A 16,184-nucleotide genomic window follows, 5' to 3' on the forward strand; every position below is an offset into this window, starting at 1 on the left:
TCACAGACCAGCGACACGTTGTGCGAGGTTTGCAGCTTGCTGCAGCTTACTGTATAAGGTATCTTACTCTGCCTTGCTTGCCTAAGGTAAGGTAGGTGGGTGAGAATGGCCGCAAACACCGTCGGACAGAGAGGATCTTGAATGAATTTGTTTGGAAGTATGAAACTTGGGTCTTTGGGTAGGTACCTTTAATTTGGAGGGAAAGATGGACATTTACGTACGTACACATCATCGTTGCTTCTATTCTTGGCCTTGCTCTTCCACCTACTATTCTGCCGTGAAGGAGTAAGGCTAGATACTGTCAGATTTTAGCTGGAGGCGTGCAACTCTCCGCCTTCCACGTTCCATGTCCTTTCCATCTGTGCGGCTCTAGATACCTTTGGTGCTAATTTCCTACGGCCTGAGGTGAGTTGTGCACCTTCCTATTCTCTTATCTTCCTGGCCTTACGTAATGCGACGAGGAGCTGCGGGGTCTTCACCGCCTGCCAATTGACATTCGTGGACTCCGCCCTATCGGCAGGCGGTGGTCAAATTCTGCCGGACTAAAAGTTCCTCCTACTGACACAGCCTCTCGCTTTCAAGGCAATGCTGTTGACCCCGCGCCGTCGAACACGCCCATCATGGCCACAGCCGAGCGAACCGAGGCCGAGAAACCTAAGCATGACGAATGGATTCACGTTAAATCCAAGTCCCGGCTCCGGCGAAGCGCCCCCAAGCCACCCGTCAAGGGCCCCGTCGTAACTTCGAAGCCCGCTGAACCGCGCACCTACAAGTCCATCATCGACATAACGGCCGAGTACCACTCCTTCAAGTCCAAGTGGCGCGAGACAGCATGTTGCCTCAGTCTGAAGAAGCTGGTGAGGGACAATTGCGAAGGCCATCGGAGAGTTCGTAGGGCACTGTGTCTTGGTGTGGGCACATTCGATCCTGAGGATGGAGGCTGGGACGCAAAGAGGAGGAGTTATATCCAGCTCGACGCCTTTTTGACCGTCGTCGAGGTTTTGTGTATGCCTACGCTTAGCTGTCGCAGTCATATATACCAAACTGCACTGCAAGCTCTCAGCTAACCGAATTCCCAGCCGAAATGTACAAAGAGTCGATACCGTGCTCGTTCCAGGAACCTCGCTTCACCCCCAATGACACAGCATTTCTCACGGAGCTCGGTTATGCGGTTGTTGAGTCCCCCACTGCCTTTAAAGCCATGGATGAAGAGACATTTGTGTTCGCGGTACACATGTATAGACCAATATATGAGGCGACGCTTGAGAGGGCAGTGCCTGCCATGTTTGTCGGGACAGGATGGGACGTTTGGGATGAGTGCGTAGAATTCCTACTCCATGGCCACTCGATGTTTATTGACATTTTATTAGGTTCGCCACGATGAAGGATGGTGAATTCAAGTGTATGAGTAATATGCATGCCTCCCATAAGCACTTCCGCTTCCCACAGGATGGTACATACACCACATTCTCAAGCACGTGTGTGTACTGGCGGCCAAAATCCGAGACCGTGGTTCAACAAGAGACTTCGATCGGCGAGAAAGATGAACCGTCACCTCAAGAAGGTGTCACAGATGTCGCCCCCGGGACAAGTACCCAAATGGAGGATAGCCCTTCAGTTCCTGCAAACTAAGAGTGGGGCTCGGACGTTGACCCTGTCGATAAAGAAGTGAGACTTCAAGTCAAAAATACCCCAAAGAAATCATCATCACCGCCATGAGGCTTTATTTCACTGTACTCGTGAGCTTGTTGTGTTTGCATTGATCATCTACTGGTTCTCTTAATGGTCGCAGAGCCTTGAGGAATCGGCCGGTCCTTTGGGATAAGAACGACACATGTGTCGAAAACATCCAAGCAGCCTCAGAAACATGTATTCCTTGGCATCCATTGCTATCTCATCCTTCTTTGCAACATTTCGGAAGACTTTGGTCCGGCTCCAGGCAGAAACACCCTCTCACTTCTACCAAGTTCAAGACTGCACAGCAAACCCTCCTACACTTACACTGTCCATCACAGCCTTCCTTCCTCTGATTGGTCATCACCCACTCCACCTCCTTGGCACCAAAGAACTGTCCAAAGTCAACACGACACCTCCTCACGTTCACGTCGTCCGATACGACAACATCGACATATGCCCTTACTCCCCAAGAATATTACGTTCCAGATATTCTGGGCCCGAGCCTGTCTCCTTGACCTTGGCCGTGCTCATCACTTAATTCCCCATAACGTGCCCCGGCATAGAAGGCGACATCACCAACATATTCCTTGGCGCAAGGGCAGGGTAAAGTTCCAGGAGAAATACGTCAAAAACCTCGTCATAGCTGCATTATCGTCGTTACCCGATCACTCATTGCGGCTGGTGTTGTAATGATCGTGTACAATCCTCCTGACTTAAGGTACACGACGGGAAGTAGCCCGCGACTTGACTAGCAATTTTAGCTATGCTAAAGGGAACTAACGCTCCGGCTAAGCCACTACCAGCGTCGTCATTTTGTATTGTGCCTGTGAATCTGTGAACGTGCTGCGTTAGAGAGCCGGGGATTCCAGAACATGGGGTTCAAAACTGTACACCATCCACAGTCCATTATCTAACATAGTCAAATCTAGGATCGGATTTAGGGCGGAAACATCGGATTGTCGTGACCAAAGTCTCCCAAGCAAGTACTGACATTGCGTTGGATGATGAGACGTGCAGTATAATGTTGAATAGACTTCTGCGGACCGTGCTGTGCAACATTTGCTAGCTAACCTGAACCTTGACCCTCCAGCTTCAAGGTTGCGGGATATCCTTCATATTACCTTCCATTCCTCGTCCAATAGGTCCTCTAGACGTATTACTTACCCAATCTCACCAGAAACCTTTCATTTGCGTTCGTACCCTGTAGCTTCATTGCATAAATAATCAAGATCAGGGCACCTCTGACAATTCGACTTTCTAGGCCTTTTCAAAAAGATTCTTTCGGGGCCCTTGTCGGGGAATATATAGTTGATGTCCAACAACAATTATACACTTCGGGTCAACGTCGCGAGAGAGGCTTGAACTTTGTCTTATTGAATGTAGGGGAAAGCCCTAGGTTTGGATTGATTAACTGCCCGCTTACTTAAGCTGTGATAATTATGCAAAGGAGAGATTGGGTCAAGACGATAACATACCACCTCAGCTTTGTGAGAAATACACACAAGCGGTAAAACTGCCTAGAAATCCGAGTTTTGTAGATTAACCTATATCCAAACTTGCTGTTGATGGAATCAGAAGAGACTTGCTCTCTGTCATCCGCATTTTCCATGCCGTGAGGCCAAGCGGGGCTGTCTTGAACGCGGCCCGATCCCGAGCTTCCTGATGTTGGATCTCTGGGCAGTAGGCAGAAAAGGTGGACCTGGAAGGCGGTACGGGCCCACCCGTACGGTCTGCCCACTACACACCCGCCACCTCTGGAGGAATCGTGTGCTTGGCCCAATTCCTCCTCCTTCCACCTCACGCACGTAATAGACCAATACAGTACCATTACCTCGTCGCGACCGCAAGGTTGCCCTGCTACGTGTATACCAACACATGGGAATTTGATTCCGGCCTGGAGATCCGCTCGGCTGCGGAGCGCAAGTATGATAATGGTCATAACCGGAATTGGCCGTGCGTAGCTTCGAGAAACCCCCCGAATCATGAAATGGATGACTTTTCGCGGCACAACCCATCTGGCCGTAGGATGGGCGCCTCTGAGTTCCGGGGCCTCTGTTGTGGTTCTAGTGTAGGTTCTTGTCCTGGGCTTATGCGGGGTTCGTAGCTTACCGCATGATTGCCGGCCGGGGTTCCCAGCCAACATGGTCATCGAACAAGCTGCGGAGGGGGCACAGGGGGCAACATTTCTTTCTTCGGTCGTCGGTCGGACAATAATAGCCTTTCTCCTTCCCTGGACGCCAACTTCACAAACCCCCTCGTCAATGTTCGTCTTATCCCAAAGAGTGATCTTCAGTCATCCAGCTAACCATCATCCTCTGCCAGACGTTCTCTTAGTCGAGAGCTTCTCGCATGGCATCAGCCCTCTCAGATAGCCATCTCAAATGATGAGATCGCCCCATGAATACGACCACGCCAGACTCCGTCTCCCAAGGCCCAACAGCGACTGCGCCGCTGCCGGAATATGTGCCGGGCAAAAGGACCACAAAGAAACGCGTCAGGAACTTTTCCGCCGATGACCGCGCCGCCCATCGAATCTTCGAAAGGGGTCGCCGCGAAGCCTTCAAGGAACGCTTGACTGTGAGCATTAACGGGCGAGACAAAATCAGCTGTTCAACTTGTACCCAAACTGATCATCCAATCCATAGGAACTCGCAGGCCAGCTACCCATTCTCACAGACACTGATCCCGAGCGGCTATCGAAACATGTCGTCGTAAATGAGAGCATTGCCCGCCACAAGCTCCTAGAGAGCCGATGCGTCGACGCTCTTCGAGATATTGAGTCCTTGCTACGGGAGCGTGATGAGCTGTTGGCAGAGATCAATGTCTGGAGAGGCAACGCCGGCGCGCGCCCTCAGCTGCCAAAAGTCATCTCTCATGTCGCGGGTCTCGTACAGACTGAGGATGAAATACTGAGTCGCGAAGCAAAAGGCCACTACGTACGCGAAGTAAATGGCTCTAGCGAAGCTACGGGGTCTCGTGACGCTCAAGTTCAGGCTGCAATAACATCTAGCACCCACCCGAGCAAAGCATCTCACCTTACGCAGCTAGTGGAAGTGGATCAGACACAGGATATCAACTCAGTTTCTGACCTAAGGGACCTGTTGCGCGACACGTCATGGTCTCAAGCTACTCAAATACCTGTACCAGTGTTCCCTCCCGAGCCTGCTCTTACAAGCCCAGACGGCGTCCCAATCATACCACCGATCATCACACAGGAGTCTCTGCGAGTGGCAACGTCCGATGCAAACAACTTTCGAATGTTCGTCGACGTGAATCCAACACAGCAGGCGCTGCTTCTCAACATGGACACAATTCAGTTCCCTATCCCGGACGAAGACTCCGTCGCGCTGCCGAACGTTCTGCTTACGCCTAGCTATCTTTCTCGAACTAGTTTAGATCAAAGCGCATCACTTCAACACTCTCAGCAATGGGTCTCTTGGCATGAATAGTCTATTCACTGTCCACGGTCCTTATGTACTATAGCGAATGCCACTCCATAACTCAATTGTACCCAGGACATACCGACGATTCCGTTCGTCTCAGATCTGGTTGAGAACCTCCTCAATCTTTCCCTGACTGCTCTTCTCACCGCCAATGAAGAGCTTCAGCGCATCTGAGAGCCTAGTCTTCGTAACGGGATCGGCCTCGACAGCCCTCTGCAGCGCAGCACCACCATCGGCGAGGTAGTCAACGTCAGTGCGGGCCAGCTTTCCGTCCCACTCGGCCGCCGCCAGAGGGTCGATGGTGGCAAGCTTTTTCAGCCGCTCGGGGGTCGGACCGATGTCCTTGTAGACATGAACAGGTTTTGGCACGCCTTCGCCTGGCTGCTTGCTCCCGTCGTATGGAAGCTTGGCCAATTGGTCGAGGACGGTATGCGAGATGGTTGCGGAGTGGCATCCCATTTCCCCCGCCGCCATGGCCTCTTTGGCTGAGATGAAGCTGGAATGGATAGCTTAGCGGCGCTTGGAACAATATTAGTTCAATACGCGCTTACCTAGCATTCTTGACGAGTGGTTGTTCTTTGCCGGTCTCATTGTATAGCCGCTTGTATGTCTCAATGATCTGGACGATTCGTGCCGACATAGGGTGTTGCGTTGCTGGGTCTTCGACATTCGGCCAGAGGGTATCCGGTTCATCGTGGGCCCGCACCTCTGCGACATACATCAGTAAACAACGTTCAATAAAGTGGGCGGGTTGGCCTTACCATTGTAATACGGGCTAATGTACAGCATGCCGGCCTGGCTGCAAGCAATAGCTTGAGGCAGACTGAATAGCGCTGTCCCTAGGGTAGGGATCCCTTCCGACGACAAGGTCTTTGCCGCGTTCAAAGCTGGTCCAGTCGATGGAATTTTGATGCAGTATCTATCGCGGCCGATGCCGGCTTTGGCAAATTCGCGGTCATAGAGGCGTGCATGGTCGAGGGTCTCCTGTGTCTTATACGCGTTGGAGGGGAGGGTTTGCAGGAGAACCCGACCGCGAATCGAGTTGATGTTCTTCTTGCACATGAGAACGGCCTGGAGATTCAGCGTCAGCCTATCATTATGGCACCAGGGATTGACTGAGTGCAGACCATGCGAGTGTAGATGGCGAGCCACCCTTCGTTCTTCAGTTGCTTTGCAGTCTCGAGGAAAAGGTCTCTGTTCGATGAATGGCCAAGCTGGATATCAACCCATAGCTGGTTGCTCGTCTGGTCGTGGGGAACAATGGGCATGCTCTTGATGTATTCGGGATCCATCCAATCGACATCGACATTTACTATGTTATGTTAATGGATGTCCAGGCTTCTGTGAGGTGTATCCAGGCGTAGGTTTTAACTTACTCTGTTCCTCAAGCTTATCAAGCCACGTGATGGCGCCCTGGATTCCCATGATTGCGGATCAGACGTAGGTCTTGCTGTATCTCGAGGTCGTGGCGTTCTGTTGCTTACAAGTCTCAATCACTTGATCTTCACAGCACGTTTCTGAGCCCAAAGAAAGTCTCATTTAATAGCAAAAGAATCACCTTAAATGAATCGGCATGGATATCTCTAGAACGACTGTCTCATGCTCTGCATGTGGCGGCATCTTCGCAGTCGTCACTAGACTTATCGGTGGTCCCATTCTGAATACTGTAGGACCAATCATGCGAACATCTTTCGGAACCCCCAGGATGCCACACGCAGGTCAATATAAGACAACACGCAGGGCACTATTGACCCCGCACTCCGGGGGCTTTTACCCATGTTCATCTTCTGTTCACATCGATGATCGGAGGAGGCAAAGAGGATACTCTGGGGTAAGCGTACCGATACGACTGTACAAGGGACCTCTTTCCCGGGTACCGGCGCCCCCACCTCTATTTTGAAACTAGTGTGGAAGACATCGTCAATGTTACGACTTCACGTTTGATAAGGATGCCCTGAACATGTCTGGTCAGACCGTGATGGGATGCGAAGTTGTGATAGTTTGGGGATATCAGATACCCTCCAAACTCATTTTGATGACACTCATTACGACCTACTTTGATATTGACTACCCCCACGAACCCCGAATCTCCCAATTGGGCGATGGGCCTTCACCAATTAGGGCTGCGCGGCCGCCTCCCCAACTATCTAGCATCAAGGTTCCAACACCAACTTTTCATCCACATCGCCCTGCACAGGCCAGAGAAACTAGCGCGTCTTAGCCTGTTGCCCAAACTCTCGAGTTCATGGACACACACAGGGCAGCCCCGCACTTAACCCATCCTAAACAAACATTACCAGGGGATGTCCTGCACATGGAGGTTTGCTGCAGCGTGTTTTGGTCACGGGTCAGGTCCGAAGGATCCCCCCAGCGGTTCACCAGCTGATGGGACTAAGACGTCTGGCCTTGGTGACGAGGCCGCGGTGAAATTTCATCCGACACCACGGGGAACGATGCGGGAACCGGGGAGGAGCAACTAGGATGTGAGGCATTCATGTGACACAAGTTATAAAGCAGCCTCCTTCGTGATCGTTTACTACCTAACTAACACCAGCGTCGGCTTACTTCATCGTCCTTCTCATATCAGCTTTTTTCTTGTAGTTCAAAGAATCCAGCCACCATGTCCAGCGTATTCGATGTTGAGGGCGACGTCAAGTCAAAAGTTGATGTCAGTCATGTTGAGCACACGGATGCAGACTACAGCCGTAACATCGATGCAAAGTGAGCGGTTATTGACTCAGATTTCTTTCGTGAATAGCAATTGACCACGACAAGTAGAATCCACAATCCACTCATCGGAGTCTCCAAATCAGATCTTCGCGTCCAGGTGTCTGGATTTTGCCGCGAGTATGGCTTCCGTGAAAAAGAGGATGTCTTCTATCGCGGTGCCCTCGCAGCTCAAAACCCAGACACGTACAATTCGCTCGAAGAACTCACTGAGGATGACAAAAATGTGCTCCGACGGGAGGTCACCCACAAATGGCATCTTCCACGGGACCTCTACTGTAGCATCGCCCTTTGCTCACTCGGCTCTGCCATTCAGGGATGGGACAACACAGGTGCCAATGGCGCCAACCTCTCGTTTCCTCAGGAGTTTGGCATCGTGGACAGACAGACACTAGTTGGTGTCATTAATGCCGGCCCTACATTGTTCGGTCTCCTGAGCGCGTGGGCTGCCGATCCTATCAACAACTGCTTAGGTCGCCGCGGAACGATTTTCCTGACCGGCCTGTTTTGTGTGTTTCCCGTTCTTGCCCAGGCTTTCACGCAGAATTGGTGGGGCCTTTTGATTTGCCGTCTATTCATGGGCTTAGGAATGGGAGTCAAGATTTCAACAATTCCAGTTTACTCGGCCGAGGTTGCGCCTGCTTCTATTCGCGGCGGAGTCGTCACGAGCTTCCAGCTGTGGGTCGCTTTTGGAATCTTTATAGGCTTCTGCTCCAACTTGATATGGTTTCGTATCGGGGATTTAGCATGGAGATTCCAGTTGGGTGCCGCCTTTGCTCCTGCTATTCCGGTCCTCATCTTTGTTTGGTTCTGCCCCGGTATGTATCGTGGTTTTCAGTTCCTTACTTCAGACGTCTGACTAGGGATATAGAATCTCCCCGCTGGCTGATGAAGAAGGGCCGCTACCAAGAGTCCTTCAAATCCTTCTGTCGCCTTAGAAATAGCGAAATGATGGCTGCTAGGGACTTGTACTACGCTTATAGACACAACTTCCCTCTCGCCTAATTTTTCTTGGCATCTGCTGTTAGTGAATGAGTGAGCCTACCACCAAATTACTAACAGCCGAAAACTCTTCACCTCCCCTTGCCGGAGCCCGCATCCGCGATGGCCTCACAGCCGCCGTCGGGCACCGGACTGATGTCGGCCGACCAAGCCGACCCCGAACCAGGCTCCGGGACACCTCCGGAGCCGAACCCCACCTCAAGAGCTAAGCGACGCCGCGACGCCGAGGCACAGCCGACCCGGCCCAGCCTAACGGGAAGCCAGCTTGATGCCACCACCGACGCCCCTACCTCGGCCGAGGGGCCCGCAGCCTCTACCGCATCTGCTCCGAGCGGATCTGCCACAGGGTCCGTCTTGACAGCCCTTGCAGAAGAAGCTAGACAGTACGAGGCACGGAAAGACGTCTTTCTGACCATTGCACGGTCCGTCGACAGCGTTGTCGCCAGCTTTGACGGTTCTAGAAAGCAGATCGCGAAAGAAGCCACTGCCTATGTCATTCAAACCCTCAAGAGACTGATCAATCACGAGACAAGCCCAATAGCGGCCCGGAGTTGGGCGGCTGTCGTCGCACCGATGGCGGGCAACACCACTGCGGCGACCCGGAGCGGCCAGAGCTGCCAGAGCTCTGCCCGCCCGAAGGCCACACTCCCCGCCGAGGATCAGCCGCAGGCGCAGCCGAAGGAGGACCTCCGCATCTTTGCCCGCGTCCCGGAAGAAAGCTTAGCGGCCGCTCGGAAGATCGCACCGTTCGCCGTACGACAGATCGTCTGTAAGGCCGTTGGCCTGGGGCTAGCGGACCTTCCCCACGTCTACCATATCAGCACAGGTTACTCTCTGAAGCCGCGAAACAAGCAAATACAGGAAAGACTACTTGCAAGTAAGGCAAAGCTGGCGGAATGCCTCGGCGCCCACCAGGTCGAGACGCCTATCAAGTGGTACACTTACGTTGTGCCGCGATGCCCAACAAAACTACACAGCATTGGCGGGGACGTCCTGGACCCAGCCACACTCGTTGAAGATGAGGTCTTCGCACAGACAGGACAGAAGCCTGTCCTTGCTCGACCGTCCCGCCTTGGGCCCAACCCAGTCACGAACGAAATATCTTGGCTCATATCATTCACATCAGAGGTCACGCCCTTCAGGCTCTTCAACCAAAGCGGCAGATCTCTGCCCGTCAAGAAACGAAGGACGCTCATCCGACACGACCCCGGCTGCCAGGGCTACCACTCCAACCGGTTCTGCGGACGACGACCGATCTGCAGCAACTGCGGAAGACCTTCCGATTCACACGAAACGGGACCCTGCATGGCCAGGCCCCAATGTGCCAACTGCTGCGGCCCCTTCCAAGCCAGCCACACAGACTGCCCAGCGAGGCCCTCGGCCGTAAACGGCGTCGTCTCCCTTCCCGGTCGAAAGGAGCGGGCTCGGATCCGGAAGGCCGGCCAGAAAGCATCGGACACTCTGTACAAGGCTACTCGATCCGACAGTAGCCAGGAGGCGGCAGGCGTCCCTACCTCCACCAGCCAGAACCAGCAACCCGGCGCCAAGCGCGCGCGCACGAGAACGCCCTCCGCAAGCTCGATCGTTTGCCTCGGTGACGGAAGCACTGACAGCAGCAGCATGGATGAAGACGAGGCGGACGAAGGCGAAGGCGAAGACTCCCCCGACAACACCTCCATCGACCGTCCCGTGCTACCCATGCCAAGCAGGAGCCAACGGGCAGCACAGAAGCCAAACTACAACGTCGCGAATGCCTACACCCACCTCGAACTCGACTCGGAGACGTAAGCCGAGAGCGGCGACCCCACGGATGCTACGCGTTGCGCAGGGCAACGTCGGAAAGATCTCCCCGGCGCACACGGCTTTCCTGCAGCTCTGCTGGGAGGCTCAGATAGATGTGGTCCTCGTCCAGGAACCCTGGACGGGCTGGAAGGACGGAAACGTGCAACTGAACACGCACCCGGGTTTCGACTCTTTCGTCCCGGTCGACTTCTGGGACAGCGAAGGAACCAGACCAAGAGTATTGACCTACACACGCAAAGGGATAGGGATGACGGTGGAGCAGCAGAGGCCTGTCCACACGAGAGACGTACTGTGGCTGGTGGTCGACAAAACGACGACTATCGTCAACGTGTACAGACAACCCCGCGACCCCCACAGCCGCACAACAGGGATACTGCTAGAACTCAAACCCCCGGAGCGAGCTTTGATCGCGGGTGACTTCAACGCGCATCACTACTCTTGGGAGCCCGGGACGAGGAACGGGAACCGGGGAGATGACATCGCAGGCTGGGCAGACGGCCACAATCTCTCTCTTATCAGCGAAGTTGGGGTGGCAACCCAGGATTGCGGACATGTCCTGGACCTGGCTTTCTCTAATATCCCTTTTGCGCACGCGCAGGTCAGCCCACAGCTACACCCGGGAGCTGACCACGAGGCCATCGTGGCCGTCATACCACTACTCAAACGCCCAGTGTCACAGGGAGAGGGCCACCCGCAGCCACGGCCACTGTCAGTGCCCGACTCGGCGCTGCCTCGGCTGAGAGACCTGATCGAAGGGGGGCTAGCTGCGATGCCCAATCTGGGGGATCAACCTACTCCGGAAGACCTGGACGGGCAGGCAAGTCACATCGTCGAGCTCTTCTCCCGAGCCATTGAGGCGGTCGGCAAGAAGAGAGGAAAACATGGTAAAGGCGCGGCTTGGTGGACGGAGGAATGCGCAGAGGCCCACAGAGCATACCGTGCTGCCCGCAACCAACAAGCCTGGGAGACGGAGCAAGATGCGCACCTTTATCTAATGGAGAAACGAAAGGCGTTCCTGAGCACGGTGAGGAAGGCTAAGCGAGCATACTGGGCCGGAAAGATCGATGGAGTCGCTTCAGACCGGGACCTGTACCAGATCATGGGTTGGCGGAAGGCGAGCCTACTGACCAGAGCACCCCCATTGGTTGTGGACAACCAGACGATCGAGGATACTAACGAAAAGGCTCAAGCGCTTCGGGGAGCCCTTCTCGACAGGTTTAGTGCGGAAGATGACGCACCGGGTGACCCGTTTGACGTACCCGTCGTCCCGAGGCGAGCGATTACTTGGCAGGACAATGTTAGCGGAGAAGAAGTGAAGACGGCCACCTTAACAAAGACAACGACCCCTGGTGTGGACGGCATCACAACACGCCTCCTCCAGGCATGCTGGGATGTCATCTCGGAACCGGTCAGGCAGCTATTCCAGTCCTGTATGCGGGCCGGCCACTTTCCTCTGCCCTTCCGCAGAGCTGAGGTGGTCATGATCCAGAAGGCCGGCAGGGATGCCTCCAAGCCCGGGTCCTGGCGGCCGATCGCGCTCCTCTCGTGCCTGGGCAAGGGACTAGAGCGACTGATAGCCAGAAGGATGGCGTCCCTGGCGATTGTCGAGCGCATCATCAGTCCGCAACAGATCGGGGCTCTACAAGGCAGGTCAGCCGTCGATCTGACGACCTGCCTCACCCACGACATCGAGATGGCCCTCCTAAAAGGACTCACGGCGACACTTCTGACTATGGACGTAAAAGGGGCGTTCGACTCCGTCCTTCGGAACCGGCTCGTCATTAGACTGCGTCAGCAGGGATGGCCACATGGCCTGACCAGACTGATCTTTAGCTTCTGCTGCAACCGCACCGCTAGAGTCCGACTGGAAGAAAGCACAACGGAGTACTTCCCGCTGTCATGCGGGCTGCCTCAGGGGTCACCACTATCTCCCATTGCCTTTCTGCTCTACATCGCAGAGATACTTGAAGACGACCCGAACGCGCGATTCGGGTACGCGGACGACATCGCCACTCTGGCCATCAGCCCTCCCTGGAGAGCAACGTCGCAATACTCAACCGAAGCGCAGCCGGCATTCTCAGATGGGGCTTGGAGAACAAGGTCTCCTTTGACCCGAGCAAGTGCGAGGTCATCCACTTTACTAGGAAGCACGGCCAGCCAGCGGAGCTGCCAGAGGTCCGGGCGGGGGATTTGGTGGTCAAGGCCTCGACGAAACCTGTACGCTGGCTGGGTGTCTGGTTCGACAAGAGACTGTCCTTCCGGCACCATGTCGACGCAAAAGTAGCTGCAGCAAAGAGGGCAGCTCAACATCTGAGACAGCTTACGAACACAAAGAGGGGACTCCCAGCGGCCGCCGTGCGAAAAGCCGTCGTCTCCTGCGTACTGCCGATCGCGCTCTTCGGCGCCGAAACATGGTACGCAGGTATCACGAAGCCGGCTTCGAGACGCCAAGCGGAGACAGACACGAATCCGCCTCTCCAAGGAAGACCCGTCAACACAGGCCAAAAGGGGCTCGTGCAGAAGATCGACAGCGTCATTACAGCGGCAGCAAGGGCCGTTCTGCCTGTCTGGAGGACAACGCCAACCAGTAGCCTCCTCCGAGACGCCGGCTTACCGTCAGCCAAAGTCGCCTTAGAGGGCGTCCGCTTACGGGCCGCAGTCCGACTACAGAGGATTGATCGCCGACACCCGCTAGTCGCGCGGCTCTCCCAGCAGGGACAGCAACAGACGAGACTACAACGGACGGCTGAACTTCTGCCAAGATGCGGAAGACCAGCGTTCCTTCAATCACAGTACCTGCCAAGCTCACAGGATCAGATAGTAGTTCAATGCAAAGAAGAGGCTGCGAAAGCTTTCGAGCGCTGGCTAAAGACAGTACCGGAAAGCCATATGATCGTCTTCTCGGACGGCTCCAGGGCGACGAACGGAGCCGTGGGGTACGGCTTCGTCATCTACCGAGACTCCAAACGCATAGCACAAGGGTGCGGCCGACTCGGACTAGCAGAAGTGTTCGACGCCGAGGTCGAAGGGGCGCGAACCGGCCTCAGAAGGGCTCTGCTCACCAATCGCGGTCATCCAATCCACATATGTATCGACAACACCAGCGTTATACAAGGCATCCGCGGCAAGGCGCCGGACTCGTCACAAGACGCGTTCCTCGAAATCCAAGAAGCGGCCAGGATATTTGATATACGGACGCACTGGTCCCCGGGACACCAGGGCATCGAAGGAAACGAGGCCGCGGACCGGCTGGCCAAAGAAGGAACGACACTGCCGGCGCGGATGGGTCAAATGGCAACACTAGCGGGCATCAAGCGGCTTGCAAGGGAAAAATTACAAAGCCAGCACAGGAGATGGTGGTATAAAGAGCGAAGGCCGCGGTACGCGGACTTGGGGCTTGAGGCAGCTCTGTCCAGCCCTCCTGAACTGGCCTTGCCGCGGGCTACGTTACATCACCTGCTGGCGGCACGATCGGGTCACGGGGACTTCGAGCAATATCACCGACGTTTCAACCACGACGACGCTCTAATGATGTGCTCTTGTGGAGAGGCGAAAGACGTGGACCACCTGGTCTACTGTCGACTAACGCTGGCGAGGAGGCAACGGTGGCCGACCCTCCACTCTCGCAGTATGCCCGAGCCCATAGGCCCTATGGGATCTCTCGAGGCCTACTTCAAGAGATTAATCACCGACCCACGAGGCTTCGAGGCCTTTCTCCGCGTGACGGACTTCTTCCAGAAGATCTGTCTGCGGTAGCAGCATCCACACCTACGTAGATGTGAGTGCGGACTACAAAGAACCTCCCGATTCCAAGGGACGATTTGGGAAAGAATGAAACTGGGGCACCAGCGGGAACCGGGGACAGACAGAACGCGTAGTGGCCACAAGGCATGATTTGGAGGACGATGTAAAGAGACGACGTACTGTAGAGTAGGTAGCCTTGGCTCACGGCCCTCCACGCCATATACCCTTCGGGAGGTCTGCGGTAAGGGCTCTAGCCCGGCCGCCACGGCGTTAAATACAACAACAACAACAACAACATACGCTTATAGACAAGTCATTGCAGAGAAGGACGCGTTCGGTGGTCAGACGCTTTTGCGGCGAATGACAGACTTGCTTGTAGTCCCCCGTCTCCGTCGTGCAACCATCGCCTCATCTTGGATAGTAATCTCGCAACAGTTTAGCGGAATCAACATTATGGCGTTTTACTCTTCGACAATCTTTGAGCAAGCTGGATACTCCGCCCGACAATGTCTCCTCGCCTCTATGGGATTCGGCCTCGTCATGTTCGTCTTCGCCTTCCCGGCGGTGTACATGATGGATACTTTCGGTCGGAGAAATCTCCTCCTGATCACCTTTCCCAACATGGCTTGGTGTCTGTTGGCTTCGGGCCTTTGTTTCCTTATCGATCAAGGATCAAGTGCGAGAGTACCGCTCATTGCATTCTTCATCTATCTATTCACAGCGATGTACGGGCCAGGTCAGTGCGATAGCAAATTTCCATTCCAAGTCCCAGAAATGCTAAAAGACGAACAGGCATGGGTCCTCTCCCATCCATTTACTTTTCAGAGGCCTTCCCTCTGTCTCATCGGGAGATCGGCTCAGCATTTACGATCTGCGTGAACAATGCGGTTGGTAGTGCGCTCACTTTGACCTTCCCCGAACTTCTGCATAAGATTGGACCGACCGGGGCATTTTGCTTCTATGCCGGTCTCAACCTACTCGCTTTCATCGTCATCTTCTTCCTCATTCCAGAGACCAAGTGAGTTCATGTTTATACCGCTCAGAAAGCCAAAAGAAATTGCTGACTCAAAGCACTAGACAACGGACACTGGAAGAGCTAAACTACATTTTTGGAGTCCCCACACGTCGCCATGCTGCCTATCAGGTCCGTACATGGCTACCATGGTTAGTGAGGAGATATATTCTTTTACAGAGAAACGCTGAGCTCGAGCCACTTTACCATCTCGAGTGAGGAAAGGAGTCAAGGCTGTTACAAGGGATGAGAGGATTCCTCCGGTAGACAGGCAGTCTAGTTACGTTATCTGCATTAGGGTGGACTAATAATACACAAGTCGAAGGAGGTTATTCTCAATGGCAATAGTGGTCCCGATGCTCCCAGGACCTTTTGATAAGACGGCTTCCAACATCTGTTCAGAGATGGATAGATCGCCAAATTCTCAGTCTTCGCAGGGTCGTTCTCTCAATACATGATTGTTTGAATGCAAGGACACATCTCCATGTATTTAGCATCGACTAACATATAGTTGCGTAGTGCGAACGCAAGATAGTTTTCTGAATCATGACTTTTCATTTCGCAATCGACTCCATACAACCCAGCCGAGAGATTTATCAATCTGTATTCGGCTCTCAGACCTGCTGGCTATAAACACACTTGGACCCAGACTATTATTTGGAGTAAACCTGATCTGCCAGAAAAGACTTGACATAAAGATGGCCTCCCCGAGAGCCGGGTGTGCCCGGGTGTACAGGCTCACTGGGCTTCCGAGTGACTGAGAAGTTTCCTCATGT

General features: G+C 54.2%; 5 protein-coding genes across 5 annotated transcripts; 4 read left to right on the forward strand and 1 right to left on the reverse strand.

Moving 5' to 3' along the window:
* Window positions 1-620: 620 nt before the first annotated feature.
* BDP55DRAFT_557142 (uncharacterized protein) lies at window positions 621-1,632 on the forward strand (the record flags this gene model as incomplete). Its single annotated transcript, XM_060569665.1, has 3 exons — window positions 621-1,005; window positions 1,080-1,317; window positions 1,371-1,632. 3 exons carry the CDS (start codon window positions 621-623, stop codon window positions 1,630-1,632), a joined length of 885 nt encoding a protein of 294 aa, XP_060427169.1.
* A 2,442-nt stretch (window positions 1,633-4,074) lies between these two features.
* On the forward strand, window positions 4,075-5,126 carry BDP55DRAFT_730901 (uncharacterized protein; the record flags this gene model as incomplete). Its single annotated transcript, XM_060579756.1, has 2 exons — window positions 4,075-4,254; window positions 4,323-5,126. 2 exons carry the CDS (start codon window positions 4,075-4,077, stop codon window positions 5,124-5,126), a joined length of 984 nt encoding a protein of 327 aa, XP_060427170.1.
* A 90-nt stretch (window positions 5,127-5,216) lies between these two features.
* On the reverse strand, window positions 5,217-6,545 carry BDP55DRAFT_730902 (uncharacterized protein; the record flags this gene model as incomplete). Its single annotated transcript, XM_060579757.1, has 5 exons — window positions 5,217-5,616; window positions 5,672-5,828; window positions 5,882-6,191; window positions 6,248-6,432; window positions 6,497-6,545. 5 exons carry the CDS (start codon window positions 6,543-6,545, stop codon window positions 5,217-5,219), a joined length of 1,101 nt encoding a protein of 366 aa, XP_060427171.1.
* A 1,195-nt stretch (window positions 6,546-7,740) lies between these two features.
* BDP55DRAFT_717611 (uncharacterized protein) lies at window positions 7,741-8,819 on the forward strand (the record flags this gene model as incomplete). The annotated part of the gene is made up of 3 exons (XM_060578379.1): window positions 7,741-7,841; window positions 7,899-8,665; window positions 8,719-8,819. Coding segments are annotated over 3 exons (969 nt in total), but the record flags the coding sequence as incomplete, so codon positions are not given.
* A 5,874-nt stretch (window positions 8,820-14,693) lies between these two features.
* BDP55DRAFT_557166 (uncharacterized protein) lies at window positions 14,694-15,627 on the forward strand (the record flags this gene model as incomplete). The annotated part of the gene is made up of 3 exons (XM_060569666.1): window positions 14,694-15,132; window positions 15,189-15,414; window positions 15,474-15,627. Coding segments are annotated over 3 exons (819 nt in total), but the record flags the coding sequence as incomplete, so codon positions are not given.
* Window positions 15,628-16,184: the final 557 nt, after the last annotated feature.

The sequence above is a fragment of the Colletotrichum godetiae genome (genome assembly GCF_030913485.1).
Source record: "Colletotrichum godetiae strain CBS 193.32 chromosome Unknown BDP55scaffold_33, whole genome shotgun sequence".
Taxonomy (NCBI): Eukaryota; Fungi; Ascomycota; class Sordariomycetes; order Glomerellales; family Glomerellaceae; genus Colletotrichum; species Colletotrichum godetiae.